Here is a 21,830-nt window from a genome sequence, read left to right on the forward strand (position 1 = left end):
AACAGGGAGAGCTGTAAACTCTAGATAAGTTGCTCTCATTGCAGGGATTTCCAATTAGTCTTAAGTGTCGAGCATAAACATACTGAACTCGGAATTTCCCTATAGACATTTTGTGTAAAAATCTGGACAGTGATAAGTACCTCATGCATCTTTTTGTGAGGCAAGCACTTTTGCCACTAGGCCATATTCCCAGCCCCTCATGCATCTTTTTGTTAGAACTGCAACAACAGTCTACAGTGTTGCCAACTTTACTCATATCATGAGATTTGGAAATAAGTATAAAAGATGATACTTGACTGCCAGAAATTACTTGCTGGAAAAGGTTGAAATGTAAGGGGAAAGATAACAGCAGTCAGAAAAATAAGCTGATTAAATCATTAAGGCAGCTTGAAATACATCACAGGAAAGTTGTGTTTTAAGAAATGTGGATAGGATAGCAAAAGAAACTTTAAGGACAGAGGAGTGAGTCACAGGAGAAATGGTCTTATACAATAGAGTTAAGTAAATTATTTGGTCATACTGTATGTGGTTAAAGAAACTTCTAGATGTGTTTAAGTTGTTAAAAACTGTAAAGGATGAACAAATTCATCAGTGGTATTCACTAGATACTATGTTAAAATGAACTGTACAACTATGGGTGGGAGCAGGAGGGAACAATGGAGAGAGCTAGGGAGGGGGTTACATTGCTCAAAAAGAAATGTACTCTCTTTTTTGTTGTTGTTGGGGCTTGAAATCAGGGCCTGGACACTGTCCCTGAGCCTCTTTGTGCTTAAGGCTAGTGCTCTGCCATTTGAGCCACAATACTACTTCCGGTTCTTAAGTGGTTAATTGAAGATAAAAGTCTCACAGGGACTTTCTACCCATGTCAGCCAGCCAACTAGGTCCTCAGATCTCAGCATCCTGAGTAGCTGGGATTACATGCATGAGCCACTGGTGCCATATGATATATACTCTTTATCTGACCTATGTAACTGTAACCCCTCTGTACATCACCTTTACAATTATAGTAAATGAATTAAATATTGTAAAACAGTTAAAGTTAAAAATGTTACATATATTAAGAAACTATGGCTTCATTATACTAGTATCAAGTCTTTTGTTATCTGGAACTTCAAGGAGATGGATCAGTTTAGGATAATTGAGACTATTTCTATTTATTTATTGTCAAAATGATGTACAGAGGGGTTACAGTTACATGCTTTTTTTTCTTTTTGCTAGTCCTGGGACTTGAACTCAGGGCCTGGGCACTGTCCCTGAGCTTCTTTTGCGCAAGGCTAACATTCTTCCACTTGAGCGACAGCACCACTTCCAGCATTATCGCTTTAGTGGTACTGACTAATCAAACCCAAGTGTTCTTACATGCTAGGCAAGCACTCTACCACTAAGCCATTTTCCCACCCCTACAGTTACATACTTAAGGTAGTGAATACATATACATTTCTTGTCATTCTTGTTATCCCTTCCTCATTTTTTTAACCTTCTCAATGATGGACATCGACATTCTGGTCTACAATATGTATAAAGTATGATTATTAACAAGAAAACAATTCCTTCAGGTTGGGTGATATGTACATTTCTTTCCTTTTGCTTAGTGTAATCTATTCCTTCTTTTTCTCTTATTTCTTCCCTCCCCCACTACCCTTGAGTTGTTTAGCTTGTTCTCATCAATGTTCATTGCAGCTGTTGGGCCCCCTCAACTGTAATTTTTTCTTTTATCAGTGCCCTCCCAGCTTCCCTCAGATGTGCACATGTATACACCATATGTGAGGTAAAGAATATAGGGTCCTCTAAATACTATAAGACTAATTAAGAAGTCCTTTGCTTCCTTATCTTTGGAGTTCTTTTCAGTCTGGATTTTAATTTAGCTACATAAGAATTAGTGTTTGGGTTTTACTTTTTGGTGCCTTTCTCCCAAGGCTGACCTTTTTTAGTCTCACTGTGAATTGGTATCTTGGGTCCTATTTTCTTTGTCATGTCTCTTTGTTATTTAATTCTGACACCCACATATGAGGGAGACCATGCGCCCTTTGTCTCTCTGTTCTTGGTTTGTTTTACTCAACATGATTTGTTCGATTCCTGTCCATTTCCCTGTGAATGCCATTATTTTATCATTTCTAATAACTTTGTAGAATTCCATTGTGTACAGGCATCTGGGTTGTTTCCATTTCTTGGTTATTGTGAACAGTGCAGCAATGAACATGGAAGTGCAGGTATCCTTGTTGTATCTTGGATACTGTTGCTCAGAGTATATGCCTAGGAGCGGTATGGCTGGATCATAGGTTATGTCTGTGTTGAGTTTTTTGAGGAACCTCCAGACTGCTTTCCATAGTGATTGTACTAGTTTACATTCCCACCAGCAGTGCAGTAGGGTTCCTCTTTCTCCCCATCTCCTCTAGCATTTGTTGTTGCCTGAGTTCAGAGTATAAACCGTTCTTTTTTGTTTTGTTTTTTTGCCAGTCCTGGGCGTTGGACTCAGGGCCTGAGCACTGTCCCTGGCTTCTTTTTGCTCAAGGCTAGCACTCTGCCACTTGAGCCACAGCGCCACTTCTGGCCGTTTTCTGTATATGTGATGCTGGGGAATTGAACCCAGGGCCTCATGTATACGAGGCCAGCACTCTTGCCACTAGGCCATATCCCCAGCCACCAGAGTATAAACCATTCTGACTGAGGTAAGGTGGTAGCTTAGAGTTGTTTTTGTTTGCATTTCTCCTTTTCTGCCAGGGATGTTGAACATTTCCTCGTGTGTTTCTTTGCCATTTTTACTTCTTCTGTGAAGCCTCTTTTTAGCTCCCTTGCTCATTTAGTGACTGGTTTATTAGATTTGGGAGGGATTCGTTTCTTGAGCTCTCTGTATATGATGTGTATTGGGCCTTTGTTGCATTCCTGGTGAAGATCTTTTCACAGTTGGTTGGTTGTCTTTCTAGTTTAGAAGCTATGTCTTTAGCTGTGCAGAAACTTTTTATTTTAAGGTAGCCCACTTTGTCTCGTCTCTCTCCAAACTTTGTTCAGGCAGTTCCTGCCTATGCCTATAAGTTCTAGTGTCTCTCCTACTCTGTCCTGAAGTAGAGTCAGAGTTTCAGATCTGATGTTGAGGGCTTTAATCCATTTTGAGTTGATATTAGTGCCTAGTGACAATCTAGGGTCCACTTTGAATTTTCAGCATGTGGCTGCCCAGTTGTCCCAGCACCAATAGTTGATAAGGTTGTGTTTTTTCCATTGTATGTCTTTGGCTCCTGTGTCAAATATCAGCTGACTGTAAGTGTGTGGTTTTATTTGTGGGTCTTCTACCATCTTGCATTGATCTTTGGATCTGTTTGTGTGCTGGTACCAGGCTGTTTTGTTATTATGGCTCTGTAATAAAGCTTGAAATCTGGTATTGTGATACCTCCTGCTCTGCTTCTTCTAGAGTGCTTTGGCTGTTCTGGGTCTTTTGTTATTCCATATAAATTTTTGAATTGTTTTCTCTGTTTGAGTAAAGAATGTCATTGGGATTTTGATGGGGATTGCATTGAACTTGTACATCATTTTTGGCAATATGACCATTTTCACGATATTGAGCATGGAAGGTCTTTCCATTTCCTGGTGTCCTCTTTGATTTCTCTTTTTAGATTTTTGTAGTTTTACATCTTTGGTTAGGTTAATTTTTTTTTTTTCTGCTTGTACATATTGGTGTTCAGAAAGGCTGCTGATTTTTGTGGATTGATTTTGTATCCTGCTACTTTGCCAAAATGGTTTATAGTTCTAGGAGTTTGGGAGTGAGTTTTTTGGGTCCTTCAGGTATAAGATCATGTCTTCTGCAAATAGGGATAGTTTGATTTCTTCTTTCCCTATGTGGATCCTTTTAATGTCATTTTCTTGCCTTATTGCTCTGGCTAGGGATTCCAGAACTATATTGAATAGTAGTGGAGAAAGTGGGCATCCTTGTCTTGTTCCTGATTTTAGAGGAGAGACTATTTACATTTTAAAGGTAATCAATTTGGCATGAACTAACCTTGTCATTTAAATTAAGCTATAACATTGGGTGATTCAGGGCATCAGATAAACCCAGGTTTGAATTATAGCTCTACTTTTTGCTAGCTCTAATATATTTGGACAAATCATTTGAACTCTGAGTAACTTAGTTCTTTAGTTGAAAAATAAAAATCAAGACATCAGAATAATTATTAGAATTGAATAAGATTGTAAAATGATTATAAACATGCCTATAATTTCTCAGATTTAAAAAGCATTGGCACAGATACTGTCTTTAAATATTTTATTAGCATATACTATATTAAGTAAAATGTTTGCATCTTCTCCACATATAACATTCTTTGACGTGCAGGTATTTCTGTAGCTTGCTGAAATTGATTCTTGATTCTTCTGCTCAGAAATGGTATAGCTGGATAATACAGAAATTCAGGGTGTTTGCTTGTTTCTGTGCCTATCCTTGAGCTTGAATTCAGCCTGGGCACTATTCCTGAACATTGTGCTCTACCACTTGAGCCACAAATCCACTTCTGGTTTTTTGATGGTTAATTGGAGATAAGATTCTCGGGACCTTTCCTTCCTGGCTGGCTTCAAACCATGATCATCAGATCTCAACCTCCTCCACAACTGGCTCAGAAGTTCTGTTTTAGTTACTTATTTATTTACTTACTTACTTTCTTACTTACAGGAGTCTCCATACTGATGTCCATAGTGATTACACTAATTCTCTTCAGCACTGAATAATGCTCTGTTTTCCCCACAGCTCCCTTTGCCAACATTTGTTGTTTTTTCTTTCTTGGTGATTGCCTTTCAGACCGGGGTAAAATGGAATCTCAGTGTAGGTTTGGTTTTCAAAGATATCAAGTATGTTTTCCATGTATTTATTGCCGTTGTTACTCTTCATTTGAAAAGCATCTGTATAGTTAGAGTGCCCCTTTAATGAATGGTGTATTTGGTCATTCATCCTTAGTTTTTTGACTTGTTTATTTATTTTAGGTATTAACTGCCTGTCAGATGACTGCCTGGAAGAGATTTTCTTCCATTGTCTAGATTGTCTCTTCACCCTTTTGATTGTTTCTTTAGCTGTACATAAACTTTGTAGCTTAATTCTGTCCTATATTTGTCAGTCCTTGGTATTATTTCCTGAATCACTGCAGTCCTACTTAGAAAGTCATTGCTTATTCGATGTAGAATAATTTTTTATTTGTCTTCCTGCAGTAGTTTGAAAGATCTGGGTATGATTTGATTTTTGTTTCATTCTTGTACATGGACATGTCATTTTTTTTTTTCTTAAAACCAGTGCCATTTGTTAAGAGGCTGTCTTTTTCCAGTATATGTTTTGGTACAGCCCTTTTAGTATTTTCTTAATTCACATCGTAGTTCTTTTTGTCTTCTTGTGTCTTCTACAAAATCTTCATTGTTTTATCATTTCCATTATAGAGGTCTTTAGTATCTTTGGTTAAGTTTGTGCGTAGGATTTTTTGTTTTTTTATTTTTAAAATTTTATTGTGGGTATTGTGAATGGGATTTTTTTTACTTTATTTTTTTCCTCTCATTGGGTATGTTGTTGGCATATAGGAAAATCTAGTTATTGATTTTTGTATCCTGATAAAATTGTCTATCAGATCCAAGAATCTGATGGTGTGTTGAGGGTTTTTTGTGTGTAAGACTATACCATCTTCAAAGAAGGGGATAAAAGGAAGAAGACAAAGAGAGGGCAGTAGAGAAAGTGTATATGTGTGTGAGAGAAGGAATGAGTGAATTAGTAGTTCTTTCCAGGACAACTTGACAGCCAAAAATAAAAGAGTAACTGAAATAGTAACTGATTGAAAGGCTTTCAGATTCACTTTTTATATAAAATTAGGCACAGTAGTGTATTTATCTGCAGCTGTAGACTCATAAGTGGTAGAATTAGATTAAAACAATCTTTCATTGATAATTTTGTAAAAGAATTTTGTGTATGTATATATATATGTATATGTATGTATACATATGTATGTGTGTATACATACATATACATATATATGGTTCCATCACCTGATAACCATTGTAGTCGAAGGCTTTCTTACGTCTGTCCATACCCTTAACAGGAGCTGTGAGTCATTTAATCATGTTGAGACTACTGTTTGTGTATTCTGTGTAGTGAAATGAATATATGTCCTTACTAGTTACTTACTTCTAGTTACTTACTTGAATGACTTACCTGAATTTCTATGTGCATATTTTTAAAAAGAAGGAATCAGATCATCTAGTCTGTTAACACTTTCTAGTGCTCCAATTAAATATCCTTTTTCAGGTGGCTAATGTGTGTCATTTTTTTAAGCTTTTATTTATTTATTTTTTTGTACAGCTGAGAACCAAATTTAGGGCCTTATAGGCAAGTGCTTTTCAACTGAGCTAAATAAACCCTTATACCTGTGCTTTTAGCTACTGAAGGGACTGAGATTCAGGGGATCAGTATTCGAAGTCTGCCAGAGCAGAAAACTGTATGAGACTTTATCTCCAAAATACACAGCAAAAAGTAGGGTTGAAAATGTGGTTCGAGTGGTAAAATATCAGCCTACCAAGCAAACCAGTAATCACAGGTCTTGAGTTCAAAACCCTAGAGCCTTTCCTAGTTGTATTCAGTTATTTCTGTACTGAACAGTATTTTTTTTGTATACTTTGTTTCTTTCAGTTCTTTCATTTTTTTCTATTTCATTTTATCTTTGATAGGTGGGGCTATTTAACTTCTATAAAATACTTGGATGGCAGTTTTGTGAACATTAGCAATCAGTTCATTTTGCAAAAACTACTAGGTGGGTAGGTTTATAGGTTTATTCAGGACTACTTAGTTCTCAACTGTGCATTTACATCTGAAGCTTAATGCATTCAGTAGATTTTACTCAGACATATTTTCGTTTCGCTCTGTACATGTCCAGATATAGTATGTTTTTATCTAATACTTATTGTATAACATGGCTATTTCATTCATAGTTTGTATAGAAACATTGGATATTTTTACCAGCTTAAAGTTTTTCTTACTTGATTATTTCCTCAGGTTTTTAAAAACATAATACTGCTTCATGCTGTAGGTTTAAGTCCCTCCCACTAGTAGTATTTTCAAGAAAAGTTTTATCTCTCTTTTCAAATTACGTTTTGTTCTTTTCAGTCATTAGAATAAAGCTTTCTGTTTGCTCTTTTTCTTATAGGATTTTTTTAAACTGAAATAAGTGTTATATGTACATTGTTTTGTAGATCTGGTTCTTTTTAAAATTATTGCTTATAACTGATTATTTATTATAAAAATGAGGTGATTAAATGTCCATTGTGAGGAAAGAATATATTGATATTTCACACATTGCTTCTCAGTGTTAAAGCCTTCTTTGTTTTTCTTTATAGGTAATGTTTGCTGGCCGAAAAAGTGAACTGTCAAGGAATTTAGTTCTCTGAGTACTTATTACTTGGACCACCTTAAGGAGTTGTTGGTTTAGTGGATCACCTGGCAATAGAAAATGAAAAGCAGTGTAGCACATATAAAAGTAAGTGTTTACAATTTATGACAGAAGATGTAAGCTAATAGTCAACTAATTGCCTATCCTTTAAGTGACAATGCATTTGTATAATTAGGACATTAGAATCAGCCAATAAGGTGGCATCATACATACTAGTAAGTGTATTAAAGTTTAAGGTTGATAATTGGCCAGATGAGAATAATCATGTCCAAAGGGGTATGAGAGAGTATACAGCATATGTATGTCTTGTATGTGTGTACACACACATGCTCACGTCAGTGCCTATGTAAATCATGTGAATGAGCAAGTACCAAAGAAAGTAAATTAGAAACAGTGTAGGAAATTTCATCATCATTCTCTAGGAGTTTGTTTCCTAATTGTGACTTGGATTTTCTTCCTTTGACTAGTCCAGGTTTCTGCATGTCTGTTCACATTATGAATTTGTTGCTGCATATTTCATATGCACTATGGGTACTATTCTTTGCTATATTTTACTTGGTAGACAGTATGTATTCAACACATACATACACAATTCTTAATGTAGTGACTTTTCTGAGCACTGATCAAAATAGTGAACCATAACAACCCTTATTCTTGTGGAATTTACATATTAGGCTGAAGAAACAAAAATAAATCAAACTTGATACATTCATATAAAATAGTTATATGTTAGAGTATTAACTAGATGAGCTATAGTACAAAAAATATAAGGTAAGGGATCAGTAACACCGTGGGAGAACAGTTTGTAGTAGAGAGTTGAGTGTTGGGTTTGTTGGAAAGGAATTCAGCCATTTGAGCAGAGACTGATACTAGTCAAGAGAGCTAACAGATATGTCTGAGAAGAGTGCTGGGGAGTATGAAGAGAAGTTACTGTGACTTGTAGGAGTGAGGTCAGAACAGTACCATGGAATCAAAACAGTATTCTTTCTTTCAAAACTCTTCTACTTGTGAGTGGTACTGACAAGAAAGCACATTAAAAAAAAAAAATATCCTTGGGGCTGGGAATATGGCCTAGTGGCAAGAGTGCTTGCTTCCTATTCATGAAGCCCTGGGTTCGATTCCTCAGCACCACATATATAGAAAATGGCCAGAGTGGTGCTGTGGCTCAAGTGGCAGAGTGCTAGCCTTGAGCGAAAAGAAGCCAGGGACAGTGCTCAGGCCCTGAGTTCAAGGTCCAAGACTGCCAAAAAAAATTATCCTTATCTCGTTGTACAAAAGGGTTCAGTTCAACATGTTCAGTACATGAGTTCAGTGCATCTTGATCAAAGTCACACCATTCCCTGTCTCTCCTACCCCATACAGATTTTCAGTTGTACAGATTTATAAGCCAGCACATAATTTCTTGGGCCTCAGAGCTAGTTAAGGGGGAAAATGTTTTTACTTAGTTATAAATACAAGCACTTTTCTCTCCTCTCCAGTAGTTCTGTTTTGCTATACTTCCTTCTTTAAAGAGAACTACTAGGCTCCTAACTCCTTGACATTAAACAGTAAGGGCTAATCCTGGTGCATGGTAAGTGCTTATCAAAACTGGCTCTGCTTCTATCTTTTCTCTTAGGTATGAAACTGTGTGGCCTATTTGCTAGGTAGATATCCAGCCTTTACTTACTCACATATAGAAGTCTCACTCTCTCATAAGCAACTCCCTCTGTCTGCTTCTTTGGGACTTACAGTCGTTGGTCCATTGTTATTTAATCATTAATTGATTGCTGTTCCAGTGGATGGCAGATTCTGTGTTAGGAGTTGGAGATTGGAAGAGAAAAGAAATCTCAGAACTGGCTTTTGAATGAGCCTTGCTAGAATAGAGCATTTAGACCATTAGACTGATATATTTTACAGAGGGAAACATTTAGCTTTTCTCAGAATTATCTTTCTGCTGCCTCTTTGGGGTACTTTTCTTGTGGTCCTGTTGGGTCTTCTATGACATCATCTCATCTCAGATCAGGTAATTTCAACCACCATGCTCTTTACTGGACAGTTCTATTTAGTTCACCTCCTTTCTTTTCTATTAGCTTCACTGGTTAGATGGGAGGAGAGGAATATCTGCATGAGAGAGAGGCCTTCATGCAGGTAAAGATCTTCCCTAGATGATCTGAGGTTCATCTATTAAGCTTATAAAACACAAGTTGAAAATCTTGTGTTTTCCTTGAGTCTTGCCTATCTAGTCATAGGCTCTCTCCCTCCTCTGATTTCTAATTTCTTCTTTTGGAAGACTTCTTCCCAGAACCTAGTAGATGGTCTAAGCCACTATACTCAAAAATAATCTGTATCACTGGCCTCTTCATACTGCTTTCTCTACATTATGCCAGATGACTGACTCCACAGTATCACCATATTTGTTTTGCTTAATGAATAATTAGAGAATTTTTAAAAGTAATTCTGAGTATTTTTTAACCATTGCATTGATTTATAATACCAGTTTTATGGTGGGAAAGTTAGGGAAATTCAGTCTTACTATTTGGATCATGCCCTAAAATGATTTTTACCTTAAATTCTGTCATCTACCAAAACTAAATTCAAGTTCCCCTGTTGTCTCTCAATACTGTGTGCTGCAGTTCCCTGCTCAAGATTTCCTCTAAGCACAGTGTTTGCCAGCCATTTGTTACTTAATCATATTTACAAAATCTTTCTGATTTCATGACTGTTTTTGGTTTCTCCCTTTTATTTACAACAGATGTTGTGGAGATGTGTTAGAAAATCATTAGTGCAGAATTGAGGCCTTCTCCTTAATGTAGTCAAAATAATTACCTTGTCTTGGAATATGCCATATGATGATCTGTTTAATTGTGGGGATCTGTTTTTTGTTTTTTGTTTTTTTTTTTTGTTTTTTTTTTGTTTGGCCAGTCCTGGGCCTTGGACTCAGGGCCTGAGCACTGTCCCTGGCTTCTTCCCGCTCAAGGCTAGCACTCTGCCACTTGAGCCACAGCGCCGCTTCTGGCCGTTTTCTGTATATGTGGTGCTGGGGAATCGAACCTAGGGACTCGTGTATCCGAGGCAGGCACTCTTGCCACTAGGCTATATCCCCAGCCCCTGTTTTTTGTTTGTTTTTGTACCAGTACAGAGGATTGAACTCAGGGTTGGGGCACTGTCCCTTTTTGGTGCTCTGCCATTTGAACTCATAGCTCCAATTCTGACTTTTTGATGGTTAATTAGAGACAGCCAGCTGTACTTTGTTGCCTAGGCTGGCTTTGAACCTAGATCCTCAGATCTCATCCTCCTGAGTTGCTAGAAGCCACTAATGCCCAGCTAATTGTGGACATTTTTATAGTCTTTTCTTTCGTACTAAACACATTAAACAGAACTGGCAACTAAGTGTGAAGATAATATTTTATCTCTGTGAAGGTTTTTCTATATTTGTAGGCTTCAGAATGTCTACATAGGAAGAACTGTTTCTTACAGTGTAATGATTGGTAATTATTTATGTTACTGTTGAACGTAATGGGTCCAATGCTCTGTATTTGGCTTAGAATCCATCTCTCTTCATGCCTTCCCTCCCGCCCTACTTGCCTTGGTGCAAGGGATTGTCCCCAGAATTTCGAGCTTGCTGGGCACTTATTCTAGTGCTAGAATGTTCATCACACTCTGGCATATGATCTTGATGAAATCTTTTACAGAAACCCATGTCGTTTATATTGAAAAATTATACCTTATTTTCATTTAGTAAAACTAATAAATGAAAATTCAAAGATTTTTTGCATTTATTAGAAACCAGCTTTTAAGATATTTGCATTTAGTATAAAACAAAGCCAAGCCATAGTATCTTTAAATTTTAAGTAATGCTTAAATATTAAGTGTGCTATGATATTAAGTAATGCTTGGTATGCCTATTTAATGTACACTAATAAAAATTAATAGTTAATGAAATTGTTTCATAATTCGTCTGTGATAATGTTATACTCAAACTGCTATTAATTAGACAGTCATAAAATCAAAGTTGGAGCCTGTTTTCATTTCTACTCAGAAATTTATGAATATGTGCTTCTCATTAAAGTAGAGCATGCAGATTTGCAGTTCCTCATTGTTTTATCTTTTTCAGATAATTAAGATTAAAGTACTTTAACTTTTTTCTTATAGGTTAATTAAAATTATTTGAAGTCTTTAAAAAATAAGATAATTAATGCCACCATTGATGAGCTTTCTTAATTTTCTTACCTATATTTAGAGAGAAATATTTTAGTTTTTTTTAAATGCACTTGAATTTTTAAATTAGGAAATATATGCAAACTAGGTGGTTCATATTTGTCTAATCAGGATTAGGTTTCATAAAATTACTTACTTGTATCTTGCTTCTTGTTTGTTTCTTCATTTGCAGTATTTAGGGTTCTTTCCATTGTTAAAGCACTGAAGCTACATCTCTAGCCCTTTTTGCTTTTAGGTTTTTGTTCAGGTTGGATGTCAAATCATTTTGCCTGGTGAGATTTCATACTATAGTCTCACTGCCTGTGCCTCCTATGTAACTGAGATTACAGATGTATTCCACTAAACCCAACTTGTGTATTGTTTCTTTTTCTGAGGGTTTGACATAGGATCCCTATCCTACAAGTTATGTTTCAGTTCTTATCACCTAACAGAGTACCACTTATATCAGTTTCTCAAATAATATTTGTTGAAAATAAACACAAATTTTGATAAATATATTTGTTAGCTTCTCATAGCTGTTTATTTTATCCAGATTTAGTTATTCACACTAAATGTATGTTTCTTAAGCCAAGGGAAATACAAGGGAAGTGCTGTGAATTCAACAAACATCATCTTTCTAGATAACCTCTAAAATTGGTCGTCTTTTTTCACCATGAAGAGCCATTTACAAAATGCTATTTTATTAATTTATAATTTACTTCATAGGAATAAAGTCTTAACTAAGTAGAATTAAAAATTTGAGCATTATTCTTTCCTACTTTTTTCTTTTCAGTTAAAATAAAAAATTTTGGGTCTAGCCAGATGACAGTGCCTCACACCTGTGATCCTAGCTACTCAGGAGACTGAGGTCTGAAGATGGCAGTTCAGAGCCAGCTCAGGCAGAAAAGTCCATGAAACACTTATCTCTAGTTAACTACTAAAAAGCCAGGAATGGAGCTATGCCTCAAGTGTTTGAGCACTAGCCTTGTGTAAAAAAGCTCAGGGACAGCAGTTGAGGCCTGAATTCAAGCCCCAGGACTGACACACACACACACGCACGCGCACACACACACACGATCTACAATGAAAACAGGTATGGGTTGAAGACATTTGTCTGGGATGCTCCCAATTTTTAAAAGCCAGGAATGGAGCTATGCCTCAAGTGTTTGAGCACTAGCCTTGTGTAAAAAAGCTCAGGGACAGCAGTTGAGGCCTGAATTCAAGCCCCAGGACTGACACACACACACACACACACACACACACACACACACACACACACACACACACACACACACACACACGATCTACAATGAAAACAGGTATGGGTTGAAGACATTTGTCTGGGATGCTCCCAATTTTTACTTTATGAACTGTCTAGGAAGGATAAATTATTTCTATGATGTTAAAACAAGTTTTGAAATAATTTTCTGAAGTACTTCCAGTTTTCTGAGTCACAGATTTCATTGCTATTTTTTTTAGCGTAAATAATGTTTGAAATATTCCTTTCCCCATGACAGCATCCTTCTGGTCATGACAGAAGGGAAACCTATGATATGTACAAGAGGAGTTCCTCACCAGAAGACAGGTAAGTAGTTTTATGTTCTGAGTACTAGTTAAAGCTTGTACAACATGTTTAAGCAATAATTTATCTCTTTGGCTCTTTTTGTAAGGGTAGATATTGAACTACTAGTTTTACTAATTCCTACTGTCTTATATATCTACATAGCTCTTTATAGTTTAAAATTTTCTCTATATCATCATAATTGTGTTAAGGTCAACAGTCTGGAAATGGTACCATTATATAGCAAGCATTTATTTTAGGACTACAGTTATTTTACTTAGTAAGTTGTAACCATTAAAAATAACCTTAATGGGAAAAGCATATGTCTACTAGTCTGGTTGCTTTATGGATGTCAAATTATTTGCCCTGGTTTATGACTACTTATTACCTCCACCAATCATCTACTTTTCCCTCCTTTCCTTCGTTCCTTCCTTCCTTCCTTCCTTCCTTCCTTCCTTCCTTCCTTCCTTCCTTCGTTCCTTCCTTCCTTCCTCCCTTCCTTCCCTCCACATATCTCTCCCTTCAAAAATATACATATATGTATACATTAATTGTATTTGAAATATGGATTGTGTTACTATTATTCAATTATTTTATTTCTCTTTAAGTTATCTGATTGTATTGACTTAACATTCAAGTAAAATATCTATATTGCTATCCATCCTTGTTTGCTAGTAATTTCCGTCCATTCTCTCTGTTATCCAATGACACATTTTCTGAGAGACTCTTAACTCCAGGTAACTGTAATAAAGCTGGAGCCAGAGGTTTGGCTAAACTGGTAGAGCAATAGTCAGGAGTGAAAAAGACATGTAAGAGTGTGAGGGCCTGAGTTTAAGAACTGCCTCCCCCACCCCCCCCCAAAAAAAAGAATAATAGCAAATGAATATATCGTTTTGGAGTATAGTTGGTAGTTATGGAGACTAATGATAGTATCATTTGTTCAGCACTTTGATAAATGAGCCAACTAAGCAAAAGGAGTTATCTATAGTATAGCCTTTTTGCTTGCAAATTATATGTTATCTCCTGATGTATTTGTCCCACTAAGGATAATATGAATCATGATAAACAAATTTGGTTAAGTGAACAGGAGGTGCTTTGATATGTGCAACAGGAAAATTTTGGAATCTAGAATGAATAAAGGGGTATTTGCAAAATGAACTGTTTGCTACAAAAAATTTAACAAAATGTGTTATTCAGTTATAGAGTTCTTTTAGCATTACCAATATGTGACTTCCCTAAATATTTAAAATATAGCTGTTTTCAATATTCAACTTTCTTTTCTTATTTTATGATAGTTATGCAGAACAAGAAAGGTCTTCCCGGGAGAGAGATTACTTTGATTACAGCAGGTCTGACTACAGTAGGTCAGACTATGAGCGTTCAAGAAGAGGACATTCTTATGATGGCAGCATGGAATCAAGGTGAATACTAGGTATTTTAATGATAGGCTGTATTTGTTTAAAATTAAAAAAAATTGTTTTGTCAAGATGATGTACAGAGGGGTTACAGTTTACATATGTAAGGTAGTGAGTACAATTCTTGTCAAACTTGTTGCCTACTCCCTCATTTTTCTCCTACCTTCTTTCCTCCTCAATTCCCCGTTGAATTTTTTTTTCCTTCCTTCCTTCCTTCCTTCCTTCCTTCCTTCCTTCCTTCCTTCCTTCCTTCCTTCCTTCCTTCCTTCCCTCCTTCGTTCCTTCCCTTCGTTCGTTCGTTCGTTCGTTCCTTCCTTCCTTCCTTCCTTCTTTCTGTGTGTGTGTGTGTGTGTGTGTGTGTGTGCGTGTGTGTGTGCGCGCACATTGGTAGTGGGGCTTGAGCTCAGGGCCTGGACACTCTCCCTTAACATTGTTGCTCAAGGCTAGTTCTCTACCACTTGAGCCACAGTTCCACTTCAGGTCTTTTGGTGGTTAATTGGAGATAAGAGTCTCAAGGGCTTTCATGCCTGAATTCACTTCGAACCATGATCCTCAGATCGATCAGATCTCAGTCCTATCAATAGCTAGGATTATAGGCATGAGCCACTGATGCCTGGCTAAATTTTCTTTATTTTTTTATAACAAAAGCAACTAGCATTAATTGCATGTTATTGGTACCAGGCTTTCTAGTAAAGACTACATGTGAATTAATTGCTTATTGAAGTAAATATAAGAAATGGATATTGTTATGCCTGTTTTACAGCTACAGAGACTGAGGCTTACAGAAGCTTAGTGACTTATTTGTATTTTTGAACTTGTCAGTGGAAAAGCCCAAGTCTCTATGACCTAGAGACCTGGCTTCTATAGTCACTATATTGTATTGCAAGAAAGTTTGACTTAGGAGACATGTTTTTGAGACTGCTTACTAAATGAAAGAAACACATATTGCACAATATAGAGTGATCTAAATTCCAGTTTACTCTCATGCATCATAGAAGAGGAATATTGAAAATGAAGCTACTGATTTTTAGTTTTTTTTTTTGTTGTTCTAAACATAAACTAGTTTTACTTAAGTCTTGGAGAACCTAATATTTATTCACTGTTTTTCCTAGCAAAAGACTTACAAGGAGCCAACATTTCAGAATTCCCTAAAACCTTACTAATAGGAAAGCTTCTGTATTTGCCTAGGAAAAAGCAATAGAGAAGAAAGGTATTTAATGCATCTGAAGAATAAAATCCTTGGATAGAATTAAAAGTAGCTTCAAACAAAGGTGGACAGATACTGGGATTCTCCATATAGACAGCATAGTTTAACTGGAGTGCTACTGGAGATAGAAATATGCTCAACTGCTTAACAAAGTAATTGCCTATGTGGCTAGTACTCTGTTGATTTGCATGTAGCTAGGTGTGGAGAATTAGTAATGTAAGAACAGGAACTCACTTGAAATTGACTTTAGAATGCACATATTTTAACCCTTTTAGTGAGTCAGTGTTTCATATTAGAAAGAGTATGAATTTTCTGTTTATATAGGTGAAAGTTCATTACTTATTATGAGAGTTCTTATTAAAAATTTTTCTATCGGGGGCTGGGGATATGGCCTAGTGGCAAGAGCGCTTGCCTCGTATACATGAAGCCCTTGGTTTGATTCCCCAGCACCCCATATACAGAAAATGGCCAGAAGTGGCGCTGCGGCTCAAGTGGCAGAGTGCTAGCCTTGAGCAAAAAAGAAGCCAGGGACAGTGCTCAGGCCCTGAGTCTAAGGCCCAGGACTGGCAAAAAAAAAAAAAAAAATTTTTTCTATCAACTTCCTGCTGAGCCTCAGTTTACTCATCTATGAAATTCGTGTGATGACAAGTATCTTTGGTTGGGGCTGGGGATATGGCCTAGTGGCAAGAGAGCTTGCCTCATATACATGAGGCCCTGGGTTCAATTCCCCAGCACCACATATACAGAAAACGGCCAGAAGCTGCGCTGTGGCTCAAGTGGCAGAGTGCTAGCCTTGAGTAAAAAGAAGCCAGGGACAGTGCTCAGGCCCTGAGTCCAAGCCCCAAGACTGGCAAAAAAAAAAAAAAAAAAAAAAAGGATCTTTGGCGTTTCAGGTTTAAAATAGCATGTTTTCTATTACCATGTCTAAGCATAACAAATATTCAGGAAATGGTAGCTTTTGTATATATTCACTGGCCCTTTCAATAGCATTTAGAAAGCAGTGGAAGAATTCAAATTTCCTAGTATAGAAAGTGGTTTGTTTTGAGTGTATTTTTAATTAACTGGACAAAACTAACAAATTCTTCTATTATCTTAATATTTTATAAAAGAACTGTGGTTGGTCTTGCTCATTTCTGCTTCTTTCCAGTAAGTATTTTCATTGTTCCTTTGCATTCATCTATCCATTCATTTTGGTCATTATTTTCATGAAGTCAGCTCTTCTAATGTTCCTGTTTATAACCTTTTTTTTCCCTATATTTTATTGCTCAATAAAGTCCTTTTTGACACTTTTACTAAATACTATCTACCCAGTAACCACCAGGACCCCTTGTTGTAATTGTTAGATCAAATCCTCTGTGACATAGAGCTGAGTGCGTTATTTACTGTCTACAGTTAAAGTTTTCTTCTTACTAATTCTAGATATTCCAGTATATACTATTACTACTACTACTTCTTCCCTTCCTTCCTTCTCCCTTCTTTCTTTCTTCTTTCTATTTTTTCAGGTCCTGGGCCTTGAACTCAGGGCTTGGGCATGTCCCTGAGCTTCTTTTGCTCAAGGCTAGCACTCTTGCCACTTCAGCCACAGCTACACTTCTGGGTTTTTTGGTGGTTAGGAGATAAGAGTCTCATAGGCTTTCCTACCTGGGCTGGCTTTGAACAGTGATGCCCACATCTCAGCTTCCTAATTAGGTAGGATTAAAGGAATGAGCCACCGGCACCCACCTTTAATATACATACTCATTCTTACAATGTCAGGTTAGTCACCAAAAGCCATACTCATCAGCAATTATCTTAATGACACCTTAATAAAAACTACTACCACTAAAAAATAAGCTAAACATTTTGTATACTTTTTCAATACTGTCAAAATCGTTAGTTCTCCTAAGTTAGGAAACATGTTTGATGTGATTAATACACATGAGGTTGACATTACCTATTTTGTAGATACTGATACTAGGATTTCATCTTGATTCTGACTCAAAGTCTATGGTCTAAATTTTGTTTTGGGTTTGTTATTTTGCAACCCCTGACTACTGTAAAATTATTGTTCAGTATATTTGGTTCAGCATAGGAACATAAAGAACTTGTGTCACCTAGTCACACCATAAAGCAAGCAGTGTAGGTATTCTGTGGAATATAAAAGCTAAAATTTGAAGACAAATGTTTCATTTAGACTTTAAGAATATTTTTGTGCACTGTACAATAACAAATAGGATTCTTTGAATTAGTATACATTAGTTATACAAAGGGGATTTAGTTGTCATATTTGCACGCATGTGTTCAGTGTATCCTGAGTAACTTACTCCATGGACCCTTCCTTTTATCAGTCTCCCTTCTTAAAATAATTTCAACAGCTTTTATTGTTCTGTTTTCTTACATGCAAATGAACAACTGTGACTGTGTTAATCCTCATTCACCCTGCTCATTAGCCTTTCCCATTCCTTCTCATAGTCATCCCCCTATTCAGCATGAACATTTTAATGAACATGAACATTTTAAGCATATGATTTTATCATCTGACTAGCTTTATTTCACTGGGTTTTCAGAACATAAGAAGTGTCAGTCATTTCCCTGTTGTTGGTACTCTATTAAAACTACATTCATAATAAGAAACAACTCAGTTGCAAATAAGTGGGTAGAATGTGGAGCATCTGCCATTACGTTTAGACCATTTTTCTCTTCATTCTCCACTTTTTCCTAGTCAAACTCATTAGCAGTCACTCATATCCTTATATATCAGCATCTAACCTGTTCTTCCACAGCTGCTTGGGTAGGGCAATTGCTTTCTCTCTTTCTAAGGAGAATCACTGTATTTAAAAACTTATATTTGAATATGCCCTTTAGATTTCACCAATGTCTGCACAATTTTATAGTGACGTAGTGATATGAAAGTTTATTATTATATTTCTGTAACTCATTTTTGTACAAAGCATGAGCAGAATGATCTTACTTTCCAAAACAGTATGTATAAAAAAAGTCTAAGTGAACAAACTGCTTACTAGGAAAAGGTAACAAAACATTTTTGATGGACTCACTGAATAATATCCTTAGTGTTTGAAAAGGGTTAGGTTAGGAACGGACAAACATTTATATTAGAAGAGTAATTGTCACCAGTTTTTTTTTCTCACATTGTCTTAGATAACTTACCATCTGAAATTTTAATACAAATATTAATTCTGTCAACAAAGTTTATTTTTTGATAATTTCTGTATTGTTCCAATTTTAGCATATGTGCTGCCAAATTGAGCACTAAATATCTTTTTTATATTAATCTTATACCTAAACTATGATTTCTTATTTATATAATTTACCTTCTTAAAACACTTTGCATGTCACTGTCCTTTATGTCACTTTTATTGATTCTCCATAGTTTCCAGTATATAAAAATAAAAAGACTCTGGTCTTTTAAAATTTTATTCTTCACTGAAACTTATTTTTCTGGCTGTTCTAATGCGTGAATCCTTTTTATTTCCTGATTGTTATACTCTTTTGGCTTTAATACCCATGTCATTTTTCAGTTGTTATTTTCCTGCTAATTGCAGAATGCCATCCTCCCTCTCTTGGCATTCTTTCCTAGGCCAAACCTTGTGAAATCTTTGAGCCCTAGTGTGAGTTATCTTTTCTTCATGAAGTTCTATCTTACCATCCTACACTACCTTGAATGGTCTGAGTTCATGGGGCACACTTATGTTTCACTCATTTGGTATGTAGTTCCTTCTATGAATGATTTTGTGATGTCTTTCGTCCTTCTAAAATAATATTACAGAAGCAGGGACCGAGAAAAACGTAGAGACAGAGAAAGAGATGTGGATCGGAAAAGGTCCCGGAAATCCCCATCTCCTAGAAGAAGAAGCCCACCACCTTCAGTAACCCAGAATTCTGCTCAGGATGAACCTACTACAAAGAAGAAAAAAGATGATCTAGATCCTCTCCTTACTCGAACTGGTGGAGCATATATTCCTCCTGCAAAACTTAGGATGATGCAAGAACAGATTACAGACAAAAACAGGCATGTTAATATTCTAGCTTGTAAAGCAGTGATTCCTAATTGAAAAATGTCAAATGTGGTCTAGTTAGCTTTAACTGTTAAGAATACATTCGTCCGCACTGATAGAGACATCAGATTACAGACTTTTTCTTTTTTTGCTCTATGAGCACTGAGTGCTGTATACCACTTGCCCTTACATTATATAACTTCTTTTTTTATTAGATGAAAGAATTTAGAAGTTTGAGGAACAGATTCCTTATTTTTTTTAGTATTTCAAACTGTTAGTAGTATATGTTGTTGAAGACTAAGAGATGGTATTGATAGCTTAGATATAAAATGGGTCTTTGAACTTGTACTAAGCAAGGATTTAGCAAATTTTTGCTGTAAGAGGTTAATATGTTACTATTTTAGGCTCTGTTGTAGCAGTTTAAGTTAAAAAAAATGTACTGTGAAAGAACAGTCATAGATAATATGTAAACAGGTGGTTAGAGTAGGATTCCAAAAGATGCCTGTTTACAAGAGGAACATTTGGAAAGAATTTGTGATGGCATCTGTTTATTATTGCGTACTTCATAATCATCTACTTTATATGTGATCACTTACACATATTATAAATCTATAAAAGGAAATCGGCAGTTCTCTTTTGTTCTTTGCCTGAATTGAGGAACCTTTTTATGTTGTTTGTTTATTTTGCCAAGGGCCATTGAGATGTTCATACATCATTTGAGGTCTGCAAAAAGGTATTGATATAGACAGCCAAGGTCAGCTAATCATTTACTAAATGATTCCTCAGGCTTTATATGACTCTTAGATCAGTTATTCCTCATCTCTGTGTCTGGACTACAATATCATAAACCACTTTTTTTCTACTTAAGCAAAATTGATAAATGAACTTCCATTTTATCAATGTATTTGGAATGGTAAGAAGCTATTTATGAAAGAAAGTGCTAAAAAGAAAAGAGGTTCTGAAATGTTGAAAAGGTTCTCTAGTGGAATGAGATGTGACATAGGAGAAGTGTGATTCATAACTAAATGTAACTGAATTACTAGGAAATTTTCTTCAAATGTACTTATTTGAAAAGAAACAGATTTGAAGTAAGCCATGAAGGAGGAGTGTTTGCACATCTTTTCATGGTTGTGTTGGTTTTGTTTTGTTTTGGAGGTAGAATTCATACATTAGCCTTGATTTATTATCCATGACATTATAGCTTCTTGTTATTGTGTTAACAGAGTTTTAATCTTTGTAAAAACTTGATTTCTTTTTAGCTTAGCATACCAGAGAATGAGCTGGGAAGCCCTAAAGAAGTCAATCAATGGTCTTATCAACAAAGTCAACATTTCCAATATAAGTATTATTATTCAAGAGCTTCTTCAAGAAAATATAGTTAGAGGAAGGTAAGTGCCATTTTATATTTAGTATTTTATAGTATATTTTCTAGCTTTTTGAACAGTAATCATTACTTTATTATACTCTCTTTAAACATAAACAACTTTTTTTTTTCTGTCTTGGGGCTTGAATTTCAGGCTTGGGCACTGTCCCTGAGCTCTTCAGCTCAGGCTATCACTCTACCATTTGAGCCTCAGCACCACTTCTGATAGTTCATTGGAGATAAGAGTCTCATGAACTCTTTCTGCCCAGGCTGGCTTTGAATCACAATCCTCAGATCTCAGCCTCCTAAGCAGCTAGGATTGTAAGCATGAGGTACTAATATGCCCAGCTGTAATTGATAGTTTTTTTTTGTCCAGTCCTGGGGCTTGGACTCAGGGCCTGAGCATTGTCCCTGGCTTCCTTTTTGCTCAAGGCTAGCACTCTGCCACTTGAGCCACAGCGCCTCTTCTGGCCGTTTTCTAGATGGTGGTGCTGGAGAATCGAACCCAGGGCTTCATGTATACGAGGCAAGCTCTCTTGCCACTAGGCCATATTCCCAGCCCTGTAATTGATAATTTTATTCAAAATGTAGTTCTATGAAAATATAGGTTACTAAAAAATAACTTGAACCTGGGAGGGAAGAAAGGAGGGAGAAATGTTGGGAGAAAATGAGGAAGGGGTTTATACTGCTCAAAAAGAAATTATTCATTA

At 36.2% G+C, this 21,830-nt stretch overlaps 1 protein-coding gene and 1 long non-coding RNA gene across 5 annotated transcripts in view; one reads left to right on the top strand and one right to left on the bottom strand.

The window, feature by feature from the left end:
• Positions 1–21,830, top strand: part of Cwc22 (CWC22 spliceosome associated protein homolog) — a 62,496-nt gene that overhangs the window by 5,714 nt on the left and 34,952 nt on the right. For 2 of the 4 annotated variants that reach the window (XM_048345152.1, XM_048345149.1), the window contains exons 2-6: positions 7,351–7,490; positions 13,097–13,164; positions 14,436–14,561; positions 19,532–19,771; positions 21,017–21,145. In XM_048345152.1, coding sequence (XP_048201109.1) covers positions 7,464–7,490; positions 13,097–13,164; positions 14,436–14,561; positions 19,532–19,771; positions 21,017–21,145 — 590 coding nt within the window. In that variant the 5' untranslated portion in view covers positions 7,351–7,463. Of the gene's footprint in view, positions 1–5,377; positions 5,699–7,350; positions 7,491–13,096; positions 13,165–14,435; positions 14,562–19,531; positions 19,772–21,016; positions 21,146–21,830 lie in introns of those variants that run through there. The other 2 variants (XM_048345150.1, XM_048345151.1) reach the window with 2 other exon arrangements.
• On the bottom strand, positions 213–15,421 carry LOC125350503. Its single transcript, XR_007210755.1, has 3 exons — positions 15,410–15,421; positions 8,738–8,743; positions 213–704 (listed from the first exon to the last, which is right to left on the bottom strand). It is a non-coding gene; the product is annotated as an uncharacterized LOC125350503 (long non-coding RNA).

This window comes from Perognathus longimembris, chromosome 4 (genome assembly GCF_023159225.1).
Source record: "Perognathus longimembris pacificus isolate PPM17 chromosome 4, ASM2315922v1, whole genome shotgun sequence".
Classification (NCBI taxonomy): Eukaryota; Metazoa; Chordata; class Mammalia; order Rodentia; family Heteromyidae; genus Perognathus; species Perognathus longimembris.